At 56.5% G+C, this 17,657-nt stretch overlaps 1 protein-coding gene across 1 annotated transcript in view; it reads right to left on the bottom strand.

Annotated features, from left to right (window-relative positions):
- The window catches only part of TMEM132D (transmembrane protein 132D), a 360,724-nt gene that overhangs the window by 327,293 nt on the left and 15,774 nt on the right, over positions 1-17,657 (bottom strand). Inside the window, exons 9-11 of the mRNA XM_039879485.1 lie at positions 16,627-16,665; positions 10,399-10,480; positions 8,266-8,505 (exon numbers count right to left, since the gene is read on the bottom strand). Coding sequence (XP_039735419.1) covers positions 8,266-8,505; positions 10,399-10,480; positions 16,627-16,665 — 361 coding nt within the window. The remainder of the gene's footprint in view (positions 1-8,265; positions 8,506-10,398; positions 10,481-16,626; positions 16,666-17,657) is intronic.

Below are 17,657 nucleotides of genomic sequence, written 5' to 3'. Positions count from 1 at the left end.
GGGCCGACGGCGTGCCTGACACCCATGTCTCACTCTGCTATTTACCAACTTGGAAAAGCGACCTTCAAGCCAACCGTGGGCAGGGCCTTTCCGGGAGACCCGGAGAGCGGCCCATAAAAGTAAGAACACGGGAAGCGAGAGCAGCGAACAGCGCCAGCCGCCGCCAGAACCAGACATCGCATTTCCGCCCCCAGCTCCGTTTTAAGCGAGTCCGGCAGCCAGCTCGTGTGTCACAAGTGATGGAGCCTTTCATGCCAGACGTGACATGTCCTGGACCTCCTGGTCCTTGCTCTCGCTGGGTCACTGAGCTCCGTGTCTGCTGCGCAAATGTTTGGCTAAATTCCTGGTACTCGGGGCCGTCGGTTAACTTACCGTTCACTCAGTGCAACAAACATCAGCAACTGTGCGCGAGGCAACTTGATAAGTGTCTTTAGTGGACAACTGTATTTCTCCAGCTTCGCCGAGGTATGAGAGCCAAATATATTTAAATTGGACACGGTGATGTTTTGGTACACGTCGTGAAATGGTCGCCGATGCCGAGCCGCTAAACGTTCCCATCATTTCACATATGCCCCTCCTTTTTTTGGTGGCGAGAACATTTGAGATCTACTCTCTCAGGCCCTGGAGTTGCGACCAGCGGAAATGGAGTCTGGCCGCGTCCAGCGGAGGATGAGATACGAGAACTTGGGTGAGTCTCGGGATCTCTGTGTAGGGTGCTAAAGCTCCCCAAATTCAAAAGAGTGCATGGTTTATCTCGGGAGACCTGCTTGCATAAAAAGGAAAAGCCTGGTTCTGTGGAATTCCAGGAAGAAGATTAAGTATAGATAAAGGGAGTGTCGAAGGGAGTGTCAAAGGAAGTGTCGATTGTACCTTGATCTTCAGGATGTTACTTTAATCATGTTATCTTGGGAGACTCAAAGGAACAGATTATGTATAAAAAGAAGCATAAGAAATAAACTCGGAGAGACAGTTGTGAGATCTGCTCTCCCTCCTGCACCCTGTCTTCTCTTTTTTCTCAGTCCCCGCTCCCCCATTCAGGTACCTGGTTTGACTTGGTCGGCTGGCTTCCGACATCTCTGCGTAAAGCCTGGCGGGCGGCAATATTGCCAAAGGTGGGGCCGGCGACGTGGCGGGAGAGGGACAGCTGAGTCCCAGCTGCCGAGCGGATGCTCCCCGCGGGCTGCGATGTGCAGTCTCCATCTGCAAAGCGGGGGAGGCGCGCCCCCACTCACAGCCCTGTGACCGGAGCGACGCAATCTGCTCGTGCGATGCCAGCTCCATCTCAGGTGAGCCTCGTCCCCGCAGCGGGCCCCGGCAGGCTCTTGGCTTAACTCTCTTTTCTAGAGTAACAGGCACACAACCCCCCTTGCAGGTCAACAGGGCCATAATCTCGTCAGACGCTGGAACTCAAAGATCACCCTGGCTCCCTTCTCTCAAACCCGGGGTCCTTCTCTCCCCCCAGAAATAAACATCGCGCCCTGCTTGTTTCTATCCGCTCAGACCTTTTTCTATGACTTCACAGTCCTTAGGAGCTGAGTGTTAGTGTGTATCAGCGTGGGATTTTTTTTTTCATGAAAAGTCAACAAAACTATAAACTTACACAATTTTTTTACGCAACAATATATCATGGTGATATTTACATCGTTAGGTTTACCTCATTCCAGTTTCCCTCCATTAACCTTCGCTTAAATAAACGTCCTGCGTGAGGAAGGGGAGGAAACTTTCTCATAGAAATTTCTGAGATATAGAATTGGCGTACGCTGTTAAAGTTCCAATTTATGTTTCTACCAGCTGTGTCAATGATTCCTGTTTCTAATACACTCACCAACCCGTGAGCCCGACGAGTCCTTTAACTTTTTATTGTCATTTTATTGAGCAGAGTTTTAAAAACTGAAACATGATCCGCAAACACTGGGTTTGTACGTTACAGGCAGCTGATGGGCACAGGTAAGATACGAAGGTGGTTTGAGCAAAGCCCAGCATTTCATTAACAAAAAAGCTGACTTTTAAAACCAAATGACCTACTGTTTGCAGGATTTTAGCCGGTCACTCGTCTCAATGGTTATTTGTAAAATTGACCATCTTCGTTTTTTCCAAATTATACACACTCAGAGGCATTGTTAAGAAGCTTCAGTTTATATGATGAAGCAGCAGCTGTCTTCGTACCCAGAAAAAAAAAAAACAGTATTTTTGAAGGAGCCTTAATTTAAAATCAGAAAAACATGATTCTGTAATAGATGGAGCTTCAGAGTCATGTGTTGGGTGGAAAATTGGACCAGAAGGAGTTTAAAATCCTTTCAACTTTGAGAGCCTGTGCGCCTGTGAGTCATTCGGTGATTCTCAATCACAAGGATGAGTTGTTCGCTCACCGCATTTTTGTTTATTTCCTGCCATCTGCCCGGCACTGCTCCGGGTGTCGGGAATGGAGCACAGAACAAGACAGACGTGACACCCGCGTGCACGGAGCTTCCATCCTCGAGAAGGACCGGGCGGCCAGTGATGGAGGGAGACTAGGCTTTGGATGGCACACGCAAGGCAACGTGCAGATGACGTATTATAGAATTGTAATAGATGTCACCCCAACAAATGTAATTAAAAAAAAAAAAGACAACACATGTGCCAGACAATTCAGAGCGGCCAGTGCTGTGCAGAAGCAGGCAGGTACCGTGAGGGACGGACGGAGCGGGCTCAGATGGGGTCAGGAAGGGCGGCTCGCTCCGCCAGGAGGATTACAGGGACGACACCCCCGGGCGAGGTCCTGGCGGGGCTCCGCGACCGCCAGAACAGAAGAACGGACAGTGTCGTCGACCGCACCGGAGGCAGGGGACTGGACGGAATGACCTTTGAGTATCTCCAAAACGCCATTAAATCTTAGATCTCAACCTTTCTCTCTACAGATCCAGGCGTCCAGGCTATGAATGATGTCGACAGCTCTTGGTGGCGACTGGAGCAAGTGTCCCTGGGCGCTGACCATAGACGTTGCTGGCAGCTCACGTGCAGAAGAACAGCTTGCCTCGTGTGTCACCAGGTTTATGCAGTCTGGCAAGCGTCTTAGCTTCAATATTTATGAGTGACAGTGAGTACAGCAAGACCTGGCAGCAAGGCCGCCTGGGTCGAGCCCTGGCTCTGCCATTCACTAGCTGTACGACCTTGGAGAAGCTCTTTGACCTTTCTGTGCCTCGGTTTCCCCCGCCTGTAAAGTCCTCACAGATGTGGGAAGTGTAAGCTACTTTACACATGTAAGGCCCGTGGCCCACGCTCACTGCATGCTAGGGACCCTCATCCCGGGGTGGGAGGTGTCCGCCTGTGTCCAACAGGTGCCGGGGCTCCTTGGAGGAGGCACGTGGTGCCCCATGGGCTGTCCTCTGCCCTCACGCCTCAGAGAGGAGTGCCGAGCTGGTGAGCGTTCCCTCCAGCTCCATCCTTGGCACACGACCGCCTTTCAGGCGTCGGCCCTGGTCTGCCCAGGGCACCGTCTTCCAGACACATCTCCCGCCTTTTTCTCCTGGAGTCCAGCCACCTTTGCGCCACCGCCAAGACGCCCGTGCTGACCTCGGCCCGCGGAGACACCCCTCCCGCGTCTGTGTTAGATGGCACTGGCCCTCGGGTCCTCTCTCCGCCCTGGGGTATCGAGCTGGCGCGAATGCCAGAGGTTCCCCCAGGCTAGCTCTGCACCCGTCCCCATCGTGTCCCAAGACACTGCACCGAGCGCTGCCTGTCACCTGAGCGGGACGGGGGCTCGGGACGAGCCCGCGCGCATGCGCCTGGGCGGCTCCAGGGCTGCGGTGTGCCAGCCGGGGCCTGCGGCGCCCCGCGCACTCCACAGGGGCAGCGGAGGAGAGATTGGAAAGGGACCGCTGACGAAGGCTTCCGGAACACAAGAGGAGACTAGCGACAGGGAAGCCTGATGCCACCCCAAGCCCTGCAGGGATGGGGACAGAGGGCATCGGTGGAGGGGTGCGGCCAACCATTGGGGACCCCCGCAGGGAAAAGGGGACATACACCCTGACCTGCCAAAGTGTCCCTCTGGCAGCTCCCAACAAGGGGCCATGAAATACGATGCCACTGAGAAAAGTCCCCCCTCCCCCCGGGGCACAGAGCACCCAGCAGTGTGGAAGACAAGTGGGAGATGTCCTACTTCAACTCAACAAGCTTCTGCTCTGATCTAAAGTGACAAGTGCCGGGACTTCTCTGCAGGAAAGTGTCACCATCACACTCTGCGTGATCTGCACATTCCAGGGCTCAGAGCGAGGACTCCAGCCTCTGCACGTCCCCTGACCCCGCCAGCTCAAAGGTGACCAGAGGACAGTGTCCACATAGGAAACACATGGGCGTGCTGACACTTCTGCCCTCAGAAACCGAAGAAGGGCAGCACCGGTGCCACCAGGTGGCATGACCACGTCTGAGGGATGAGCTTTCTCCTCAGGTGCAATCATATTTCATTATAAGCGCGAGAGGATTTTGCCACCTTACATAACATCCATAAATTATGCTGGTGTGTTTAAGAGTCGGGTCCACTGATTTGTAATATACTTTCATTTATAAAAACCAAACTTATTTCACAGATGACAGCGGCTGCTTCAAACACAGTTTAAAGTGGAGGCAGCCCACAAATTATCCGGAGGTTTCGTGTGAAACAAATTATTCCTGAGAAATGCAGCGTCAGCAGGAAGGCAGCAACATATTAATCCCTGAGTGGACGAGACCATATCGGCATCGGATAATGATTTCAACACTTCAGGACGGGCACCCACCAGCGTGGTGGAGTGAGGGGAGTGCCGAGGGAGGTGACAAGCCACTGCAGCAAGAAATGTCACGCGTAATCATAAAAAAATATTTCAGGGGCTGCAGATTTTCCTTTTCTAAAAGAGGCAGAGTGGGGATGTCACTTGCTTTGTCACAGAGGACCATGAACTCAGTTTTACTGGCTCACAGGTCCTGCGAGGCGGGAGTGTGGCGCGGCTGTGCTGCATCTAGGTGTCACGTGGGGACGGGGTCTCATCCGAGCACCTGGCCAGGGAAGGGCGTCTCCGAGCTCACTCTGCTTGTCAGCAGAAGGTCCCCAGGCTGCCCTCAGTCCCTTGCCCCGTGTGCTTCCAGCCCGGCCACTTCGTCATCATGTCAACAGTAGGACCCCAGCGAGACGGGTGTGGCAGTGTGGCACAGGATGACCACGTTCGTCCTGTCACCTTCCTTCCTTCTACTGGTTAGAAGCATGTCGCGGGTCGCGCCCACACCTGGGGGGAGGCGGCCGCAGCAGGGTGTGAGTGTCAGGAGCTGTGAGGATGGGGCCACAGGAGGAACAGGAAAAGGAAACGTCTCGGGGAAGGAAAAGGAAGCTGAGAAGGGAAAAAGAGTGACAGAGACAGACACAGAAAACACGTAAGAGTCGCTGGGCCGGAACAGCTTCGAGCAGGCTCCCCGCCAAAGGACGGCCACTTGTGGGTCACAGGGCACACAGCCCAGGCCGCTGGCCAGTCGTCTTAGTGATGACATGACGGAGATAATGGTTTCAGTGATGTCCACCACTGAAGTGGGGACCCCCTGGGCAGGATCGACCCAGCGCACAGGACCGGAACTGCGGACATCACTGTCACATGGCGTCATGTTGCTTCTCTGGAGTGAAGCATTTGAATTCACAGTAAAAGGGTCTGGAGTAATGGTCACGGAAATTGTAAAACTCTGTGAAAGAAACACGATTTACAACAATCACTGGCCTCTGTGCTCTGGCTTCCCTCTCAGGCACGCGGCCCTTCCTCCTTGTGTTTGGGGGGCGTGTCCCAAAGTGTTCAGTTGTGACAACACGAGTGCCAGCTGGGACACTGCGAGCTCTATTTTTCCTCGAGCATGGCAACTGGCCACGCGGCATGGCGGCTGCTGTCGACCTGGATCCCGAGAGACGACAGTGAGGACAGTGGCCCCTGCTGGTGAGTTGAGGATATGCAGCATAAACAAGACATGAATGTTTTTGGAGCTACGGGGACTTGGGGCATGTTTGTTACCCAGCATCACCCAGCCTACCTGATACAAGTATTGTCTGTTGTCTTTGTTATGACTCATATACTGACATTTTATATTTTATTCTATTCTTCGTTTCACTTATGTTTAAAACGTTGGTTGCGATCCTATGGGTTTCATGACTCACCACGGATTTGAAAAGCATAGTTGCAAAGAGACATGTGTTTGGTGATTGGTGTGAAGATCTACCTCCCGCCAGAGCTGTGCGCTCATGTGACGAGGCCCAGGCCCACTTTGTCCCGGCGTGGCGTCCCACGGTTTCTGGCCCAGCGGCCAGGGGGCGTTGGTGAACGAATGAGCGAGGGAAATGATTTCACCTCGGTATTTACACGTCATGATCCCAGGGAGGGTGCTTCTCAGGCCAGCCTGTAAGCCAAGCACAGATGGAGCGAATGAGCACCACAGCCCACGTGGGGACCATACCGCCCCGGGGACACGGTCGGGGCAGCACAACCGGCCCAAATCGGTTTTAATTTTCACCATGATTTTGACCCAAACCAAGGAAACCGGGCGCCCCCTGCTGTCTCCGTGTCTGAGTGGGAGTCCGAGCCCCGAGCCCCTCTTGGAAACGAGCCTGCACTGCACTGGTTAATGGGCTGGGACCCGCTCGTCACGTCACAGTAAGAAAGGCCTGGAATGATGGCCACTCAATTACTGCAAGTTCAACTTCAATCTGCAAGCAGCCTCTTAATTGCCTTGGCTGGACGGCAGGTAATGGAAAGCTGAGGTTGGCTTCAAACTTGTGTTCGATTCATTGCGAGATAACTGATTTCAAATATTGAACTTCCTTCAGGGGAACAATAAATTACTTTTTGAAATATAGATTATGCCAGTAATGGATGAGCCAGATATAAATGGAAACCCAGCATCTTTGAAATGTATTCTTGTCTGCATTTTTCTAGAAATTGGAAGAAAAGAGAGAGCCGCAGTGGTGAAATAAAACAGTATCACTGACATATCATTAACGCTCTCTAAAGATGTGCGGCCAGCATCTCGTGCTGATTAGACAGAAGCACAGAAGTGGAGGACCCTCGAGAAGATGAGTCGACAGACTTTAAAGGGAAAAATAAACCACGAACCTGTCCTTATTTATCAAACAACGCCGCCACCCCTCGAATCTCCGTCCCGAGCTTTCCAAGCAGACACTGCTCCTCAAGGCCCAGAGGACCAAGAAAAGGTAGAGTTCGTGCCACGACACGGGCACTCAGCGTTTGCCGTTTTACTTTGTTTCTGAACAAGCACAATGAGGACGTGAACAGAACATGTCTCCTGAAAGAATTCCTCCAGTCTGTCCCGTTTGCGCTGTGGCTCCATCAGGCACGGTTCACCTGTGAAATGCATCGTTTCTTGGTTTGGGTTGCAGATAACACGTACCCATCTTCTCCGAGAAAATGGAAGCTCAGATTTTACTCTAGAAATGAGAAGTGGGGTCAGAGGTGTCACACTGCTCTGCTTGCAAATTTATTCTATCCACCCGAGAAATATTTACTGAGTGCCTACTGTGTACCCACGAGGGAAATGGCCATGCACAAAATGGACAGAATCGGAGCTTGTCTCCACGTGGGAAGGACGTGGCATTAATGAGAAGCTGTCATGGTATGTCAGAGGGGGAACCGTGTTACGCGGGGGACGTGCCGAGAGGAGGGTGGGCAGCTGCGACTCGAGCTGATCCGGGGCGCCTGATGGAGAGTCGGCCTTCCAGCGAGAACCTTCCAGCTGCAGAACACACCAAGCAGGTTTCCAGGCAGATGCAGGGGGGCTCGGACGTGGCACTGCTGTGGGGAGCTGTCCCAGGCAGGCTGAGGTGGTTAGCAGCACCCCATCTCCCATCCCCATGGCGTCTCTCCTCGGTGGTGACAGCGACATCTCCAGACATCGCAAAACGTCCCCTGGGAGGCGAAACCGCCGTTGGTTCTGCGGGACTTGACAGGCCCCTGAGCAGCCGTTAGTGGCCGGGTGTCCTGATCTGCGTGACGCCTTTAACTGCGCGACCGCGGCTGCTATGGGAAATAAATGGCGCAGGAACAAGGGTGACGACGTTTTAGAAAAGAATAAAAACGACTATGTCGGAGCCTTTCGTTAATATAAGGTAGAGAAAAGGAAAGGGTCGGCGGGGAGCAGAGAGCCCCTGCAGAGCCGCGCGCGCTTCCGGAGCGGGGCCTGCGGGCGGCAGCGGCCCCGAACTTGGAGCCTCCGCGCCTTCGAAAGATGGTTCTGGATCGGGAACGACTGAGCTTCTGGGCTCACGGATCAAAGGCGGCGTCGGAACAACGATACAGGAGGCCCTTGTGGGCGGCCGATGGGGGTCGCAGGGCCGAGCTGGGGGGTCGCAGGGCCCAGCTGAGAGCCCGCCCCGCGGGAAGAGCTGTGTCATCTCGCTCCTGACCTTTCACGGCCTCCGAGGCGGAGCGGACACAGGCCACCATGCCCGAGAAGGGCGAGCTCTGGGCGCCTCGTCTCAAACACGTAGAAACATGCTTCCAGCCTCTGGGTCCCGAGGAGAGAATCACGCAGTTTGTCTCCCGTCACGGGGAACCGTGTCCCCAAAACACGCGTCAGAGTCCTAAGCCCCGCACTCGTGATCACGTCGGTTTGGGATCCGGGTCTTCGCAGATACACTTGAGCTGCGACGAGGTCCTAGCTGACCAGCGTGGGCCCTAGTCCAATGGCTCTTGTCCTTTCTGAGAAGGGGACAGGCCCGGACACAGAGGGCAACAGCATGTGAAGACGGCAGTGGAGCCGCTACAAGCCAAGTCACACCAGGGGTTACTGGCCGCCACCAGGAGCTGGACGCGGCCAGGAAGCATTGTCCGCCAGGGCCTTGGGAGGGAGCAGGGCCCTGGACTTTGTGCGCGCGGCCTCCAGGACTGTGAGCACGTGAATTTCAGTTGTTTCCGGTCGCCCGGCCTGTGGCCGTTTGCCACGGCAGCCCCGGGGCATGAACACATCTGCCCGCCAGAGAGGGCCGGGTGGCGAGTTATTGAAGAAAACATGACTGACCCCAGTTACATCTGGACCAGCTTCTAGGGGTAGAATCGGCATCTTAACTCTCCTTGCGTTCTTGGAAGTCAGGGGTGTGGGAACGACTTAGGATCAACAGGGTATATGGAAGATTCTAGGGTAAACGCCTCAAGTGATGAGAAACGTGAAACACGACGAAACGCCTGAGAGCGTAAGGCTCGTGACCGCCGGGAGGCGAGGGTGGCGCGTCATCTAACCGGAAAAGTTTCCGGCCAGAGCAGGCAGCAGCGCTGCGGACGAAGGCGCCGGTGCTGGGGCGGAGCCGACTCAGACCACAGGCGGGCGGGCGGCGGTCTCGAGGGGGGCGGTCGTCCAGCAGCCACAGCAAGCACCCAACGCCCCGTTTCCAGAAAGCCTATCAAATGGGGTGCTCCCTTCCCTCCGGCGGTGGAATTACAGTGATTTTCATGTTCTGCTTTATATCACGCACTTTCCAGAAACGATGGACACAGACTATTTTAGTGATTGGAGAAAGTGGACGCTATAAAGTAAGCGGCCCCTTGAGCTATACTCGGGGCTGGGGGGTGGGGGGCAAGTAGAACTGGGCGCCGGGCGCAGAGGGCCCGAGTGAGTGGCCACCGGGGCAGAGCCTGGCTGATTCCCAGAGACCGCGCGCGCTCACGGTGGCTCTTCCCTGGTGACCCTGCGCGAGGCGTCTCCCTCCGCGCCTCCAGGCCCACCCTTCCCCGCCCTGCTCTGTAGCCTCACGAAGTGCATCACGGACTCCCATGGCCTCTGGCTTCCTGTGGGTTTAGCCAATGGTGGCGGAGAGTGAATCCAGGAGACCTATACCTCAGCTTCCCCCTACCCTGCTGGTCACCAGGGGCCATCCGTGACCACAGCTGACTTCAGGTGGCCTCTGGAGCCACACTCCCCAGGCTCTGGTGCCACTTCCTTCTCTGTCTCTTCAGGTCTAGGGCTCCCCAGTGTCGACTGTCGCAAAGCCCTGCACTGCCCACCCAGATGGCTCTCCTGGACCTGTCTATTACGTCCTCAGTGTCTAGTTCACGTCCTCTGCCTCCTTCCTAGACCCTGGTTACTGCGCCCTCTTGTCTAGCCCAGCTAGACAAGATAAAAGGTACGGCCACACCACGGTCCCCGGGGTTGAGTCCAGCTATGGGCACATGGTGGCCGTCCGCTTCCTGCCTAGGTGCTGCGGTCTTCAGAGCTTCCTTAGAGAAGCAAAGAGAAGCGCACAACAAAGAGACACATTTGGCTTTTAAAATAAACCTCGTGAAATAAAAAGGCTTCGAACGAATTCTGTAGCCGGAGGCCTTCCGACATAGTCACAGGTGCCAGAAACACCACCGCAGCTGTTTCTAAAGTTTGCGGCGGCTGCGGGCGTGACTGGCGGCTCACCTGCCATCTGAGAGGAGGCAGAGCGCCCCCACTTTGCGCCCGTCCCTCGGAGTGCTAATTCCAGACGCCGCCACCGGTGGGCCTAAAAAAGACACAGAAGCAGGAATCAGAGTGGCCTCCTGTGGACAGGTGGTCTGGGCTGAGAAAGCTAGGTCGAAGGCTGGGAACGGGATCCGCTTGTTTAGAGTCCACTGAGGCAGGTATAGACCGTGCTTTTGTTTATCTTAAGCCACACGAAGTGGATCAGAGGCAGGAGGCAGGAGTGGGGAACGTAATCATGAAATGAGCAGTGCTGAGGCCGGGGCAGGCGGGCGTGGCGAAGCGTGAGGGGGCGTGGCGAAGGATTAGGGCGTGGCGAAGCACGAGGGGGTTGGCAAAGCGTGAGGGGGCGTGGCGAAGCGTGAGGGGGTGTGACGAAGCCCGAGGGGCGTGGCTAAGCACGAGAGGGCGTGGTTCGCATCGCCCGGTGCTTCCCGCTTGTTAGAATTCCAGACTTCCACTTCCAAGATTATGGGTCAAATGCCCTGTCCCTCCTGCCAGCTACAGCCAAACCCAATGACGTGACATATGAAACAAAGTCGGGACTCTGATTGGTCAAGGAAATAAGGCAAACACATACGGACCTCAAGACCCAAGGTCAAGAGAATGGTCAGTTTCCTGTTCATTTGTTTGTTTGTTTTGAGCCTCATATGTTCCAGATCATGTACTAAAGAAGCTGACAACCAGAAAGACCAGTGGGCACAGACGAAAAGACCTCAGACGTCTGCTCTCTTTAGCCAAAAGGAAAGGAAGGGGCTGCCTGTCAAGACAGAAAGCCTTCAGACATGTGCCACGGGAAAAACGGTGGCCTCATTCCCATCCCTGCCAGCCGAGGCTGGTGGGGACCCGGGACTTGCAGCTCCGCCCACTGTCGTGAGGTGCCCCAGTGCCTCCCCTGGAGAAGTGTCTGAGACGTGTCACAGAGGGCCCGGCAGAGGCCTGGACACACACTTCTCAGAGTGGCCAGGCCAGCCTCCCCACACTGCCAGTGGGAGCCAGACGAGGAGAAGCAGCAGACGCCCCAGCTAGTGTGGTCTCAGAGGAGGCGCCCACCCAGCAGCAGCGAGGGGCCTCCCCAGGTGTCTGGAGAGGTGAGTGAAGCGTCTGGACAGGAATGAGGCAGCAAGCACTACCCCCACCCGAAGCTGAACATATAGAGAAAAACCATCGAAATTTTAGGGCTGAAAAATACAATTACTGGAATAAAAAGCTCAGTGAATGTCACAACAGCAGAGCGTAGGAGACAGAAAAATGAACCAGTTACCTGTAGAATAGGACAGTAGAAATCACCCGATCCAAACAGAGAGAAAAGCGGACTACAAAAGTGGGGACACCTGAGGACTATAACAAGAGTTGGCGTTTGTGTCATCGGATCCCAGAGCGAGGACAAAGGGTGAGGCTGAAACGGTGTTCCAAGAAATAATGGCTGGAAAATTCCCAAATTCAGAAAAAAAAAAAAAAGAGAGAGAGAGAGAAAGCAAGGAACGCCTACAGACTCGAGACTGAGCAAACCCAAAACAGGAAAAAATGTCAAGAATTCTACCTCAAGACACATCAATATCAAACTTCCAAAAACGCACGACAAAGAAAAAAATGTGACGAGCAGCAGGAGAGAAACGCCTTACTCACGGGCCGGGGGGAGGAACCCCTCAAATGAGTGTGGGTTCCCCTCACAAACCCCCACGCACCCCAGGAAACACGTTGATGTGACCCGTCCATCCTGGCCTGAGCCCCCACAGGACGTCGGTGACAACTGAATGTGCCCGATGGCTTTGCTAGTCGGCAGGGCGGGGATTCAGTGCACACCCACGTCCTTCATAGCTTTGTGTCTCTGTAACAATGGCAAAGGGGGAAAAGGGCCATCATGAAAACAGGATCATCTTTTCCCTGGGGAAGAGGGTTTGCTTGTTCCCACCAGAATTTCGGGTGGAACACCCGAGCTCTCCCGCCGTTCAGGTATCCTGTTCAGGGATGGAGTTGGGGCTGAGGCCGCCTCCGGAGGTGCAGGCAGATGGGGACACAGATGCAGGAAGGCGCGGCGACGCCCACCCTTGGTCTCCGCCCGCTGGGCTCCCACCCCGCCCCCTTCTGGACAGGCCCTCAGGGTCCCAGGTGGGATAACCTGCAAGACAAGGCAACCTGCTCACTGCTAAAGGAATCCCCGGCACCCAGACCAGGACCTGCCGCTCAAAAATCACGTCCCACACGAACTTCCCGCATGAACGCCCAGACCGACAAGCCGTGGGCCCCGCGGATGGCTCGTCCGACCACCGCTCCCCTTCCGCTGTTTGCACACGGCTCGAGCTGTTTCCTAAAAGGCCCCCACCCCAACGCCCGAGGACAGAAATGCTTGCTGCCGGTCTGCTGGCAGCTCTACCGGGGCCCGCTTCAGAACCAGGCCCCCCCGGTTCCCGGCCCGCAGAGACCCCCGGAAGTCGATCGGGCGGGCCTGGCGGCGGGTTGGGCCGCGATGCACACAGTGCTCTTCCCTTCTCGAGTGAATCCCTCAATTAACAACACGCACGGCCTCATGGCTGGATCTCCACGGCTTCCTCCGGCGTGGAGAAGACCCGCGAACGACAAGGCTGCCGCGCTTCCGTGCCTGCCCAGCCTGGAAGAGGGCTGCACGCCCGGCCCCCGGGCCCACGGGCCGCCTTCTGCTCCACGGCCTGTGAGGCTAGCGTGTTCCATTGAGGCCATAAGGTGGGGTCCAGCCATCGGCTGAGGGGCGCTGGACTCATTCCCCTTCTCACGTGAGCTGGAACTGAGTCGGCCCTGGACACCAAGCGTCCAGCTGCTCGATCAAGTGGCAGCTCTGGGTGCGGGCAGCTCCGCACGGTGCGTCAGGGTCCCAGCTCCTGCTGGCCACACACAGCCAGGTCCTTCCCAGCCAGCGGCCCAACCATCCGGCAGTTCTTCTCAGCCAAGGGAGACTTTCTTCTAGCTGGGGTCAATCTGCTGGGCGGAGCAGCTCTGCTTTTGTGATGCAAAGCGCTTCTGTTCAGACATGTCTAGTTTTCAGAACCACTTTCAGCTCTGCCAGTTTAAGAAACAGAATGACGGACTCAAAACGGGGAGGTGGAAAAACGCACCCCTGGGAGAGGAGAGCAAGGCACAGCCCCACTTTCTTATTTTCCTCTCCGAGGGGCGGGGAGTGATGCGGCGGAGACGTCTCTCCCAGTGATCTGAACCCCAGGGGCACCCCAGTCTTGAGCCCATAATAGCCAGAACCTGGGGAGCCGCCGGGCATGCACCAGACAGGGACCTTGGGTGTTTGGGAAGGGCCGTCCCGCACCTGACCGCATCTGACGCAGCACACGGGGGCCTTGGCTGGAGGTGCGCACGCAACCAGAACGCTCTGCACGCGGAGCCAGCTGGCTCCAGAAACCAGAGGACGGGCCTGCCCGTGAGCTCCGCTCGGCCCGAGCGGCCAGCGGACACCGGGGCCTCCCCCAGACCCCGGACCCCGAGTCCTTGGTCTCCGAAGAGAGAGACACAAGTGGCCGCAATTTCAAGGTCGAGCACAGTCGGGTGGCTGTTTGCCTGGCACGTTCTGTAAGTCCCTCTGTGACACCATTTCCTGATAAGAAATAGAGGTTTGGTCCGTTTCCCCGCTGGCGTCAGCTCCTGGAACCCCAGGAATTTCCTGCGGAGCTGGCAGCCGAGGTGTTTGTGAACGAGGGACTTTTGGAGGCACCTAAGGATGGGGCAGTTCCCAGAGGAACTGAGCACGTGATCGGAGGGTGGGACCTTCCAGCGGCACCTCCTGACCTCTGTGAGGGGAACGGGGCTAGAGGCTGATCGATAACCAACGGCCAAGGATTGACTCCATCAGGAATGCAGTGTGTGTAACGAAGTCCCCAAAAACACCCAGAAGGACAGGACTCAGAGAGCTTCCGGGATGATGGACACGCGGGGGCTTGGGGAAGTGCGGGGCTCAGAGTGGGCACAGAAGCCCCGCACCCCTTCCCACACCTCGCCCCATGCATCTCTTCCATCCGGCCGTTCCTCCGTTAAACCGCTGGTCTGCTAAGTGACACAGTCCTCTGAGTTCTGCGAGCCCCTCTGGCGAATCCATCCAACCCCAGGAGGGGGTTGTGGGAACCTCCTGTCTACAGCTGGTTGGTCGGAGCGCAGGTGACAATCTGGACATGAAACTGCTGTCTGAACTGGGGACAGGCATGTGGGACTGAGCCCTCCTCCGCCTGTGGGATCTGACGCGTCTCCTGACGGATGGTGTCAGAACCGGGTTGAATTGCCGGACACCCAGCTGGTGAGGGGAAATCGCTCGGTGGCGTGGGAAAAGCACACATTATGACTGGCGTCAGAATCCGACCTCCGCCATCAAGACAAGGAAGACTGGGACGTTTTCAAATGGAGTCCCCGGAAGGCAGAATGAAGGATTTCCATCACGGAGGACTTTCCAGGAATCGCCCCTTAGAGTCTGGGAATGGTGGGAAACGGCCCCAAACGGTCTTAGCTAGAGAATGGGGGGGGCGGGGGCAAAAACTCCCACCTCGTCTTTTTATATTTCTCTTTCCTTTGAGTTTTAAGGAAACCACACTCTGAACAGAATTCTAGGCAACTTCGAAGACAGAAACTCAATTTGCAGGTATTTCCTTTGCGGGGAGGAGGGCGGTGGCCAAACCCAACTCAGAATCCTGTGGGGAATCTCACCTGGAAACATCCCAACTAGCACAGGGCGCAGGGCACTGACTCACCCACGACAGAATCCTACCTATCAGAGTTTAATGACCAGCCAGCGTCCAGTTACTGAAGAGTTCAACTCTGGCTGGAGACCCCTCCCCCCACAATGCACCGTAGACTGACTGGCTGAATGAATGAATGAGTGAATATAGTTTTAAATCCAAACAAATGAATTTTTACCCTCATCTTTGAGTCTGGGGTGGCCGGTGGTCCCGGGGGGAGCCTGGCCAGATGGGGCGGGGCGAGGGCAGCGAAATAAAGGTGGTGGGGACGTGATGGGGAGGCCGCTTTTGGATATTTTCATCAACGAAGTTGGGGATTAGCGCAGTTACTTAGCGGGCAGGTAGGGCTGCCAGTGGTGCCCGGATGATCGGACAATTATCCGGCCTCATGAAAGCGATGAAGAAGCTTGCCCGTGAGCTCGGAAGAGCTCAGGGGGCTGTGTGCCTGAGTGGGGGGCTGAGAGGGACCGAGGTGGAGGGGGCACTTGTGGAACGATGATGCTATTTCTTGGAAGGAGTAAGGCGCACGGGCCTCCCGGAAGCGGTGGGAAGAGAACAGAAAGTCCGTAAGGTGGCGGTTTGACGAGCAAAGCTCCAGGGCCCGGCTAGGCCCGCGTCCGGGACACGGCGGACCGTGCTTTCCCACGCGCCCGTCTGCAGAATGTCCCTGTCACTCCGACACGCGGTGGGACCTATTTCTTCCCCTTCAGATTCAGCTGGGCTTCTGAGCATACCGTGGAAGGGACACTGTGTGACTCTTCGTGCTGGTGTCACAAAAGGCTATTCGTTGAAAGACTCGTGCGCGGAGCCACCGCGTGAGCAGTCAGCTGACGGCCACTGCGTGCGGGGAGCCACCCGTGGGCGCTTCCGCAGGCAGCAGGCCCGGTCTCCACTGCTGCCAGCCGGGGCAGCGGACGTGAGCGCGGACGGGCCCCCAGACAACTGCGGGGCCGAGGTGACGTCTTCCCGGGGGGCCCAGACGTCGCGCAGCAGAGACCAGCCATCCCCATGGCGCCCCGTTCGGTTCCCGACGCACAGAACCCACGAGCATGATGAAACGGTTTTGTTTTACGCTGCTGAGCTTTGCCACAATTTGCAACCTGGAAAGAGTCACTGGGAAGCGAGGATGTCGGGTGTGGCCAGGAGGGACCCGCCTAAGGTTTTTCCGAAGAACGTTGCAACCTGCGTTCAGCCCTTGGGGCCACAGGTCATAAACTCAACGTGACAGCATTGAAGAGGGGAGAGTGGGGGACACGTCCAAAAGGTTTTTAACATGCGAAAAGGTTCTCGAGCGCATCTGGGGAGATGTGAACACAGACCGAATATTAGAAGATAATCTGAAATCAGCTATTTTGACGCAGGGCGATAATACCACGGTGTGTTTCGGCTTCTCCAGGAAGATTCGCACCGTGGTTCTCAGGAGGCGCCGGCTTCAGGATTAAGTCGGGGAGCAGCCCGCACCCCCACGTCCCCAGTTTACCGTCAGGCGTCAGGCGGTTCAGCAGCAGCCGCAGCAAACCTGGGGGAGGGGGGCGGGTACTGAGAGGTGGCGGCGGAAGCACCGTGGACCGTGGAGCGCTGGCTCCAGACGGCGCATTTGGGGCGAGGATTTCTGCACGGGGAGGAATTTCCGATCTTGGGAAGTGAAGCGTGGGAACTGCTGCGGCGCGGACGCGAGCGGGGACCCGCGGGTTCGCGTGCGCGGGGCGTGGGGAACCCAGGGGACGGGCAGCCGGCGGCGCCGATGTCCCCGGGGCCAGCCAAGTGGCCTCGGCTCAGTCGCGGTGACGGAAATGGGGCGGAACCTTCTCAGACACCGTGCGCACGCGGCCGGGAATCAGCACCCGTGACCGAGCCGGTAGTCTGCGACACTGAGATGTGACTGCCGTGTTGCCCGCAGGGCCAGCCCGACCCCAGCGCCCTGTCGCCGTCCAGGGACACCAGCCAAGCGTCGTCTGAACCCCCAGTGCTTTCAGAGGCCAGGAATCGGGATTGTCACATGAGACCTCATAATTTTAACCGCTGAGAGTGGATTTTTAAATGCGGGAACGGTGCACGCCACCTAGGCTGCGTCCCCATGTCTTATTGGGCCCCAGGCTACGCCGATGGCCCATCCTGTTTGTCTCCCAGGCGGTTCTGGACACAGACCTGGCGGGAACGAGTGGGTGACAGGGTGGCCGCCCCTCCAGTGCCGACCTGCCTCTGTGGTGGACCAGCGGCCCACGAGCACCCTGAGGGCTCCAGCTGAAAACCTATCATTTATCTGGATAAAAAGTTACATCAAACAAGGCAAGAGACTCATTGTTGCCCCCTGGCGCCCTGAACACATGGGCACAATTTTTCTTCCGCTTCTCACCTTGGTCCTTGGGTCTCACTGGCCAGTGACAGGAGCAAAGACACTCCGCTTTAACACACAAAGCCAAGGCCCGGGCTTCGCTGCATCCCAAGCACAGGAGCAGGGTACAGACGTACGGCATGGGGGCGGGGCATGGGCCACCATGTTGGGTGGTG

This window comes from Pteropus medius, unplaced genomic scaffold (assembly GCF_902729225.1).
Source record: "Pteropus medius unplaced genomic scaffold, Ma_sr-lr_union100, whole genome shotgun sequence".
NCBI lineage: Eukaryota > Metazoa > Chordata > Mammalia > Chiroptera > Pteropodidae > Pteropus > Pteropus medius.
Note: the sequence above shows the minus strand (reverse complement) of the source record. Positions and strands in the feature narration are given on the sequence as shown.